The sequence below is a fragment of the Gavialis gangeticus genome, unplaced genomic scaffold, assembly GCF_001723915.1.
Source record: "Gavialis gangeticus isolate Ggan-Ray unplaced genomic scaffold, GavGan_comp1, whole genome shotgun sequence".
Taxonomy (NCBI): domain Eukaryota; kingdom Metazoa; phylum Chordata; order Crocodylia; family Gavialidae; genus Gavialis; species Gavialis gangeticus.
The window spans coordinates 4093599-4104627 of NW_017729029.1; the positions used below are offsets into that span (position 1 = coordinate 4093599).

General features: G+C 45.8%; 1 protein-coding gene across 1 annotated transcript in view; it reads left to right on the plus strand.

Annotated features, from left to right (window-relative positions):
• The window catches only part of EDA (ectodysplasin A), a 98870-nt gene extending 90812 nt beyond the window's left edge, over positions 1–8058 (plus strand). The window contains exons 7-8 of the mRNA XM_019520998.1: positions 1466–1587; positions 3455–8058. Of these exons, the coding sequence (XP_019376543.1) occupies positions 1466–1587; positions 3455–3706 (374 nt within the window). The 3' untranslated portion in view covers positions 3707–8058. The remainder of the gene's footprint in view (positions 1–1465; positions 1588–3454) is intronic.
• Positions 8059–11029: the final 2971 nt, after the last annotated feature.

An 11029-nucleotide genomic window follows, 5' to 3' on the forward strand; every position in this document is an offset into this window, starting at 1 on the left:
CCAACAGTGACGGATGCCCCTAAATTGAAATGGTGGGTTTTTAATCATCACAATTAAAAACCCACCATTTCAATTGGGACTAAACCCCCATCACGTGTACAATCATCCAGAGTTTCTAATTGATGTGGGGCAGGTCACTTATACAAAACTCTTAATAAGGGCCACAAATTATGGATTCTTCATTTACAATTTCCCAGACTTGAGGTGCTTGGGGTCTGAGCTGCTGAAGTGTTAAGTAGCCATCATTGTAATAGAAGTCAGTTGGGCATATGAAAAAATATAAAAAATGCATTTGACTATGAAAAATCAGGCTGGAAGTGTCTCAGATTAGGTACCCAAAATTGGCAAATACTTTACAGTTTTGACTTGATCTCAGCAAGTGTCAGTTTTCCCAGCTATGAAATGAGAATAACAGTAGCTATTCTCACAGAAACGTTTTGAAGATAAATTCATTAACTTTTGTAAAGCACTCATTATGTGGGGAAAGCATCATAGAAGCACCCAGGAGGATATGAATTCTTTTGTATTCAGGATAGAGTATGAATTGTGTGCAACACAAAAGGCCTGGAGCCATATGCTGAAAGATGCAGATAAAAAGAAATATTCAATATGTATCTATTCAGCAAGCATCATCCATCCTGTGCTTTGAATGAGGCTGATGTCCTGTACAAAAATTGTAAGCCAGCAGATATTTAAAGACCATGTTGTCAGGTATTTAAAAACCATATAATGAGATGAAGGTGGTCAGATGAACTGAGGGCTATATTCAGGGGTGGATCCAATGGGAGTGGTGGTGCAGTTGCACGTGCCTTCTGCCACTGGCTGATCTGGGCACTAGGGGGGCCCTGGAGCTTTCCTGCCTTGCAGGCTGCAGGTGTGTGGTGTGCCAGGCTTGGCAGGGGACAGCAGTGATGGTGCACAGGTTCCTCCTTCCAGTGCCTGCTCCCTGCCAGGGGACACCTGTGAGGGTGGGGAGGGCAGGCAGGGGCTGGAAGAAGGAAACTGCACACTGCTTCTGTGTAGCCATTCCCCACAGCCCCTGGCTAGGGTAGGGCAGGAGTGGCTCTGGGCTCTGTGCCCCCTGTCCTCATGCCCCTGGATCAGCTGGGGACAGCAGCAGTGGTGTTGGCAAGGGAAGGACTCACCCCTCCCCCTTCAAGTGCCTGCTCATGCCTAGCTCTCTGCTGTTACCTGCCAGCCCAGGAGCTCCAGCCACACCTCACCCCCAACCCCTCATGGTCTGAGGGACGGTGAGCTGCACCCCACTTTACTGGATCCTGGATCTTCCCATGGTTGTATTAGTTATGGCAATTCCTAATGTGAGTGCTTGACTTAGCACCTTTAATCCTCTTTCCTCTGTATGTCATATGTAATAGATCAATGCCATTGTTTTTCTGTTGCTACCATGCTTTTCATTCTGACGAGTACTGAGTGACTGCCGTTTTCTCATACTGAGATCTTTCAGGTGGAGTCCTTAATGACTGGTCACGCATCACTATGAACCCCAAGGTGTTTAAGCTGCATGCCCGCAGCGGGGAGCTGGAAGTACTGGTGGACGGCACATACTTCATCTATAGTCAGGTAGAAGTGAGTACGGTCCTGGGCCTAACTCCTATTCTTGTATTATAAATGCAAGTTTTGCATGAACCACAACCAGCAATTTCCCAGAACCTCGTGTATCTTCTTAAGAATTTCATATTCTGGGAAGAGTGAGGGAGGAAGATGGTATATTTTTGAAAGCAGAAGTTCAGACAATCCACTATAATGCTAGCTGGCAGAGATTAGTTGCTGAACATGCATCCATATTCTACAAATGCCTTTTTTTCATTCCCTTCTGTATAATTACTAGCAAATGTAACCCTTGTTCCACATTAGTAGTGAACAATAGTCTCAGCAGGAAGCTGGCTGTTAGTCTGCTGTCTTATAAAACAGATATAAAACCAAAGCCCTGACTTGGAATCATTAAGAACCAGCACCATTCTTCAGAAACTCAGGATTTTGCCTGGGTGTCCTAGCCAGATTCCAGCTGAGGTCAATCCAGTCCATCTTCCCGGTTCCCCAGTAGAATCAAATTTATACAATGCACTTCCAAGGATCAATGTCTAGAAAGGCCATCTCTGCTAACCACCTACTTACATTGACTCCAGAGATAGGTGAAATGTGTGAGTACAGTTCATCAACATGAAAAGTGCTATGCAAGAAAATTATACACTGTGCTTCTTAACATAGTTAATTGGGACATCTCCCCCTTCAACCAAATGTTACTCAGAAGACAGATTGCCATTTAATCCTGCTGTCACAGTTTCCTGATAATCTGTGTCCAGGGTTTATAACCTACAGAAGAAACAAGGCAGCTGGAGAGCTGCTAAATCCATCTCAGCCCACTGCATTCACCTCTGGCAAGAAAATCTGTGTAAGTTCTGGGTCAAATTTTAGTGATGCCACAGCTGGCCACATGGAACTATTGCAGTTAAACCTCTTCTGGATTACTTCTGGTGAAGGCTCATCTGTCTGTTGTTAGCAGTTCCACTAGGATCATGTCATATCCTAGTGGAACTGCTAACAGGCAGCATAAACTTTAGACATCAATAAGTCATTCGGAGGCTCTTCCATAGTGATATACAAGTTGGTGCTCAACAAGAAAGGCATTGCTATATGAACTAGAGTTGCTGACCACAGCACTTCACCTCCAGAGGCTTTGTCCTGTGCAATCTGTAAAGGAAAAGTAAAACCCAATTGGAATTTGGAGTGATATCCTAGCAGTAAGGGTGAGGATACCCTTTGTGCAATGAAATCAGCTCCCCTTCTGCAGTGCCTAATTCAGGCAAAATATCACACTATGGTGGGCATGTATGGAGTTAAGGAATTAGCAAATAGCCATTGCCTTCAGAATCACCAGCTTCTCCTCATCAGGAAGGATAACCTCTAAGAGTAACCACTGCATATACAGGCTTCTACACTGCAGCTTGAAGTTCTTTAGAATCAGTATGTTAAAGGGTGTGGAACAGCCTTTGTAGGGAAAAAATGCATAAAACCCTGTCAAAAACTGTTTAATGTCCCAAGTCAGTAAGAGAATCTCTAGAGGGATTTCAGTACCTGAGTCAAGTCTATTCATATCTCTGTTTTGATTTAATGCAGGTACTTTAAGTTCATTTTCCCCTGTCATTTACCTGTCAAGCCTCGGTGGATGTAGTTGTTCACGGGTATTTCCATGCTTGTTCATCCTAGCTTGTTCCATGCCAGGTTTATCCAAATACCCTGCATGTTCTGTTGGCTCAGAGTAAGCCATCTTACTGCAGAAGTAGGTATGGAGGAACTTTGGAAGTGAACCTCATGAGATGTTTGGGTTAGCAAAGGTTCACATGCATTAGTGGACTTACAGAGAAGGCTTCAGATGTACATACGTGTCCTTGCCCACTCCCTAATATGGTTTCTTTTCCCTGCTTCACATTAGGTATACTACATAAACTTCACTGATTTTGCCAGCTATGAGGTGGTGGTAGATGAGAAGCCCTTCCTGCAGTGCACTAGGAGTATTGAGACTGGCAAAACCAACTTCAATACCTGTTACACAGCCGGGGTCTGTCTCCTCAAAGCCAGGCAGAAGATTGCAGTGAAAATGGTCCATGCTGACATCTCCATCAACATGAGCAAGCACACAACGTTCTTCGGGGCCATACGCCTAGGAGATGCACCAACATCCTAGGTGAACCTGGCATGTACAAGGAGACTCCCAGAACTGCATGGTGCTGCTGTTCATAGGTGTTTCAGTATTTCAGGGGGGTCTATAATCCAGCCACAAAGAAAACTGACCCAGAGCTATTTATTCCTTTATGTGAATGCAAAAAGAGCAAGGTTTCCTTTGCGTTGCCTGGAGACTTGGACTGGAAAGGCAGTTGAAAGCCATTATGAGAAAGAAAGGTGGCCCTGTCCTTTTTTGTCTCAGTGTTTCAAGCATTACTGCACTGATGCTCTTCTCTGTGGTCCTCCCCTGAGACTTCTGGTGAGAATGATATGGGTTTCCTGCTTTTATGTTGCACTAGCAAGAACATCCATGGCAAGAGCAGCAGGAGAGACAGACTTCTGATGGATTTTTCTGTCCAGACACTCGTACACTGCTGCTTCTGCACATGTATGTGAGCAAGAAACCCTTGTGGTTTCTGCTTTTCCACCTATGTCAGACAGTTCTAATTGCAATGGTAATGTAATGTGAAAGGTGGAGAATGAGATCAACTGGGTGGTGTTTACATTCATCCTTTGGACTGTGAGAATAAGTAGGTGAAGTGCCTCTATACAGGGCTTGGAAGCAGGCTGCAAATGCAATAAGGGTGAAAGGAGCACCAATAATTAATAAGAGAGCAGACTGCTGTCATGACTGCCTCTGCATATTGCAAGCCCAGTGTTGAGATGTTCCTGACAGTGACAGGTTCCAGTGCCACTGCTACTTGCCAGTCCTGCCATGTGCCCACAGGTATAAGTTGCCCTACTGTGTACTTCCTTGAAGTGTTGCTGTTGTAACATCAGCTTGTACTAACCTGCTGCATACCAAGAAATATTTACAGAGGCTTCACAGTGCTGCATGCTGCTGGCACAGATGCCCACATAAACACTTAGAAGCTGCTCACTGAAATGGGTACTTTTAAAAAAGAATATTCAAGGAAGCAGGCTAATAATTTCTGAGTTAATAGCAATTATGTGCTGGTTTTTGGTTGTTTTTTCTCATTCTGTACATTAGAAGAATCTTTCATTTCTGGTTTTCCAGCCCTCTACCTTGAAGACATTACAGTAAGTGGTGATGAAATAATCTCCACCAAAATCTGTACTGAAGACTCTGGTCCAATGCACATGCCCACCAATACTGAGTCTGGTCCTAACGTGACTCTTTGGCCTTAATGGGAAAATTAGGACACCATAGCTTCTTTAGGCTTCCTAAGTAATGCTTTCCCACCACCTCCTTTTGACTGATGAGAGAGAAAGCCATAAGGTGCATTTGAGGTAGGGAAGGGGCTCAAACTTCAGTTACTTCTCTGCATTGTGCACCATTTTTTAAAAACTGGCTACCTATGTACAGAACACATTTCCCAAACATAAAGGTGACTGGGAGAAGAATAGGGTATTAGCCAACATACAAAAATAATTCCTGAATTGCAGAAGCAAATTCTTAACAGACAGCTTGGTACTAACCTTCTTGTCTGTCAGCATGAACAACTTAATGATAACCTGTTGGATTTTAAAAATGAACCTCTGTCAGTAACACCAAGACAGCAGTGGGATTGGCCAGCTAATGTTGCACAAATAGCATCCTTGGCCTCACTGCCTTTCTCCGTTTGTAGTCAGGGATCTCATCTTCTAAGCATTGTAGCACCTGCCAGCAACTGTAGTTGTTGTGAGATAAGCGTTTCCTGGGCCTTTCAGGCTTTGATTTCAAACCTCACTACTCAGAGGAGAACATAGTTTTGCCATAACAGTTTGGGAAATTGCCTGCTATTCCTTTCTTCCTTCTTTCCAGTCTTGATACATTGGGCTACCACAAGCAGCTGGGCATTTAACTAGTCTTCAGAAGTCTGTTTCCCTCAAAATGAATTTGAGGTGCTCTCCTCTAAGAATGGTGAATTCAGGAACTCTGTGTGAGATGAGAACAGTAATCTCCATTAAGCATCTCCTTGACAAGAATACTGTAGAAGACAGTCTGCTTACCCTGCAAGACCCGAGTAGGTACCAGGAATGCAATGATCTAGAAGAGCCCAAAGAGTAAGTTTATCTTCTGTTTCCCATGCTTCCAGGCTCCTAAATTCCCACTTGAATGATGTGACAAGGAGCAGGATTACTCCACCCATGCAGAAGCAGTGCCTAACAGCTCTGCCTTGTGCCCCTTGTGGCCTGTATATACAGCAGCATTGAAGGGCTCTGCAGGGAACTGAATACTGCCTCCCTCACCAGCTTGCTCTCCGATGCTCAGCTTGTAAAATGTGCCTTTTTTAAAAAAATTTTTGTATTTGATTCCAGTATAAGCTGAGCTCCAGAATGCACAGTGCAGGAGGGTGGGGAGCACAGGGTCTGCATCACTAATTGCCAAAGCCATCACTGGCAGAATGAGCATAACTCCATTGTTCTCACTGTCTTATGCCAACAGTGAATGGAACCATAAAGAGCCTTTTTATACACCGAGACCAAATGGCCTCTCTCCAGGAACAAAATTTTTATTAATAAAGTATGGACCTGCATTATTAAGATAACTAAACTACTGTAAGTTCACAAAGCTGTGGAGGTGGTTCTGTTTGTGGCCTCTCTGTGTCACCATCTCAGGAGCCCTGTTTAATTATCCTGGAGTTGAACAGAACCAGTTTGAGACCAGATCATAGCAGCCAAGGGCTGGAGGTGGCACTCAGCAAGATTGTGACACAATACAAGAGCTAACAGGGGCCTGCTCCAGTCTTCCACTGTGATGCCTTTCGCTTTAGACAGGCATGAGTTAGGGACAAATTTTAGGGACAGTTTTTTTTGCACATCAGGGACCATGGTCAGACCCTGTGTTTTGCAAATGCAGCTCCTGCTGCTTTTCTGTGCCCCAGCTCTTTCCCTCCAGTGGCACTCCTGCTTTTGCTAATGTGCCTTAGCTCTGCCATTTTATTTCTGGCTGGATCCCAGTTGCAGAAATGTAGCAATCAGCGGATGGTGTACATTACACAAGTTTAACCCCCCCCATTCTTATGTATAGACAATCTCTGGGGAAACACATTCTGCTGCTCTATTCTTGCCATCTTGAAAAGAACTGTCTGCAGTAGATGATTTTGCCTACACAAGAGTTGCAGGTCTGCTGCTCTTCCTTTTCCCATGTGCCTTTCTTACATATATAAGCGTGTCACCTGTTTATAGGACTGAGGAGCCCAATTCCCTGCTCCGTCTGACAGCTGCACCAGGTCACCACCAGACCTGGGCCGTCCTAACAGAACCATGAATGAGAAATGCTCTGAGGCAGAGAGCCATGGTTTGTATTTAGAAAAACACATTCTGAATACTCGGAGGTAGATTGTTCAGTGTTCTCGCAGCCATGAGAGTCACCACAGGGTTGGTGCTCCCCAGCTTTGTACCTCTTGGGACAAACTATTTGGTCACAGCAGAACTGGTACTAAGTGAGGGGATGGTGCAGAGAATTAGTGCCAAGCTGCTTGTTGCTCCTAGCTTTTAAGGTCCAATGATTTCTGCACCAGATCAGTATTCTGTTACTCTCCAGCACAGCAGCATTGCTGTAGATTCCTCAAGCAAAGAGAAGTGACCATGTCTGTTCTAATAGTCTGAGTGTGGGGGCGCTACATGAGGTGATGGAGATGTACATTTGTGCTTCCTGCTGTGTTCAGCTGCATATTTCAAGGCTGTCTGGAATGCAGAAATGCTGCAATGAGTGTTTAATTTCTTATTTTCAAACTTGTTTGAAGCATGCAAAGGCTCACCCACTGCTTGAAATGGGTACTGGTGTACTAAGTGTCCTCATACTGGGTCTTGGACTCCTAGTGAACAGGGCCAGCTGAAAGCATTAGTGACTGTTTGAATGAGCAGCCCCAGGCACCCTGGTGACTGTGAGTTGAGCTCATGGAGCAGCATTTTTTTTGCTGATTGTTTCCTTATCATTTTGGCAGGTTGAGAAGTGTTTCCTGTTCATGGCTCTCTCACTCTACATGCCTGAGTTTGCAATAAAAAGCAACTGTGTATTTAGTTGTTGCATCCGTTTTTAAATTTGACTTCTACAAGTTGACTGCATGTGTCATTTCCTGCTTTGAGAGAGCCTGGAAAAAGTCTTACAAATCATTGCTTCCAGTGAGCCTCTGCTCGGGCTCCTATTATGGTAGTGGGGTTGTGGGCATAGATGTAACAACTCAAAGCCCACTTTTCTCTTGTGTGAGCTACACAGTGATGTACTGATGCTGCTTTATGGATCAGCATCTTTATTCAAGACACTATCTGTATATAAAATATACATAATGTATATAATTGGGATGTAAGTTTATGTAAATTGTCAATATTTTCTTTGCAAATAAAGCTTTCTCCTGATCTGACCTAGTTCAGTTGCTTCTGAAACACTTCTTCCCCCTCTAAGAGCATCCCATTGAATGTGTTGCTTACTCACTTTTATTGTCAATTCCCACGTTTGGAATTTTGTTTTGGAGACTCAGTTGCTGGGATGAAGAAATTGCATGTGAACTGCAGCTTTCATTTAAAAAAGAAAGTTCCCAGCCCTTGTGATAGCAAAGGGAACCTGGACATGCTGAATGGAGTGCCCCCTAACAGCTCAGAAACCAGAAGACAGAAAGGTCCCCAAAATTATTTTCTTTTAGATGTAAAGACTGTGGCAGTGTGAGATCATTGTTGACTGTTTAGGGCCCACTGGAGCGCTGCACTTTACAATGATACAAAGCCCTTACCCAACATAAGCCATTTTTCAAAGGTGTTGTCTAATTGCAAAACAGGAGGAGAAAGAAATTTCCCACCTGAAGGTTAGTGCCAGGTTAGGGGCTGGTGCTGGGGAAGGGAAGGGTAAAGTGGCACATGGAACATGTGGTGCTTCCATAAAGAGTCCTGTGCAAGGTTCATGCCCAAATCACACGACACCTGCTTTTAGTGTTTTCATGCATGACACAGACTGACTTTGTTTGGCCAAAAAAAGAAAAGCAGTGGGGAGGAGACATGAATTTAGTTGTCTGTGCACACATGGGGCAAAGTAATGTAGGGCTCACAAGTCCCCAGAAGTGGGGTATGGTATTTACAGGGCTTAATACAGAAGCTGTTTCTCAAGCTGTATGCAGTGTTTTATCTGATAGCATCTCAAGCACTTCCGTTGCTGTCAAAAGCTGTCATGTTCAAGTATTCTCCTGCTTGGGATCCCACTGTAGGAGTACCACACACCTTGTGGGAAAGTGGAAGGCCCAGAGCTAGCTACATCTGTATAACGTCATAACTGCCTTGGACTGGCCCTGACTTTGTGCCCACCCTCTAGGCTGAAAAGCCAGCTTTTTTAGTCCCCACTTGATTTCCTCTGCATCTGATTACTGGAACTCACTCTCCTAGAAGCTGAAAGCAAGCTACACATACACTAGCAATGGATGGAGCAGCTCTACCTCTGAACAAGAGAAACTGCTAACAATGCATCGTTCCAGGGATCCACATGGGCACTTAGCTTCACACATTCTCCAAGGGGATCCACAGGCCTGGTTCATTCAGGACATGAACAAACCAAAGCCTGGCTTGTCCATCTGTGACCTACTGAGGCAGCTGTGCTCAACTGGCACTGGCTGTTTTTTGACATCAGTTGGAGGGTCCCGGATAACAGGTAAAGGTAAGTGATTTCCTGGTAACAGCCAGAAGCAATGAGGGGGTAGGACTCCCAGGTGTAGCAACTGAGACCCCTGCTACTAGCACTTTGAGGGAAGTCTCAAGAGCCCAGCACTAGTCAGGAAACACCACCTTACCCCTGGGAGTTTCTGAAGGTCGAATCTACCGTCTCCTGGTACAAGTTAAGGTGCAGGAAGGAGCAGGGAGCACAGAGGCCTGGTATTATTGATACCCTGGCATCGTCAGGCCTGCTGCAGGCTGTGGCATTTCCTACAGTGTTCCCTTTCCAGTGCTTTTCCACACTCTACAACTGGCTGCTTATAGGTGTATTCTCTGTGGCTGGGAGGAGATCCTGGTGAGCCCAGACTGCTTCCCAGCAGGGTGTGCACCCCACTGCAGCACAACTTTCTCCCGTGTTTGTTTTCTATCTGCAGTCCAATGAGCTCCATCCTCTACCTGGAGCCTTGATGCTGCCATGGAAGGTGTGAGAAATGTCACAGATGGAGGCCAAATTGCAAAATCAGGCACTGGGATTGGCCAGCAGAGGGCACTGCTACCTGGGAAGCTGGGGTCTTTCTCACTCCAGGACAAGAAACAGTGTGCACCAGCACATTCCCTGCAGCACGGGTTGTCACCCGTGTGTGACCTTTTAGGGCAGGGGTGGGCAAAATGCAGCCCGGGGACCGGATGTGGCCCACCAAGCCATCCTATCCAGCCTGCAGGGCCCCTAAAAAATTTAGAAAATGAATATTTATCTGCCGTGGGCTGCCTGTCATGCAGCCCTCGATGGCTTGCCAAAACTCACTAAGCAGCCCTCTGCCCAAAATAATTGCCCACCCCTGTTTTAGGGGGAAGGTGCTAGAAATTGAAAGGTAGCTCCAGAGCCCCTGGCCTCATGAGCATTTCATTGCAGTTGTCAATGGGCTCCTGCAAGTGTATGGGATGAAGCCTGAGTTGATGCATTAACGTTCATGCTTTGTGATCCCAGGGTGCAGAGACTTGCACCTGGAATCTGCCATCACCAGCTCCTTGCGGAGGGAGGAAGTATCAATCCAGCACCCACCAGGAGAAGGCGAGGGAGAAGCAAGAGCAGCCTCCCAAGGTAGACTCAAGACTTGCACTAGTGATGGTAAAACCAGCACTGGAGGTCTTGCTCTCTGGTTGCTTGTTGAGATGGTGCCAAGGAGCAGAGAGGTATCCCTGACCCCATGCTGCCACCCAGTGACCAACTGGGTCACCCCAGACATTGCTTCTTGGAAGAATTGTGCCCTGCCTGCAGCCAGCCTCCCGGTCTGTTCATCTCCTGTTTCCCATATCCAGTTCTGCTTTTCCAATTTTCAGTCCTTCCTTCCCTAACATCTCACCCCGTCCACAGTGGCAGACCCCTCAGTGCTCCTTCTCCCTAGTTTCTGCTTTAGTCATCTGGCCTTTGCCTACCTTAGCAAGGTCTAGGGCAGCAGTTCCTAAACTGGGTCACGATCCAACATGGGGTCGCAACATCAGCAGATGGGGTCGTGGGGGTGGGGGGTTGTGGGTTGGGAGTGAAGGACCGTGCTGAGGAAATGCAGTCATAAATGGGGTCAGGCTAAGGAAAAGTTTGGGAATGTATATCTGCTTGTCTGATTTGGTAAGGGTGGGGTGTTATGGGGTGGTGGAGCCCCACAAGAAAACCAACTGAAAGATCTTGGGATTGTCATTGGTC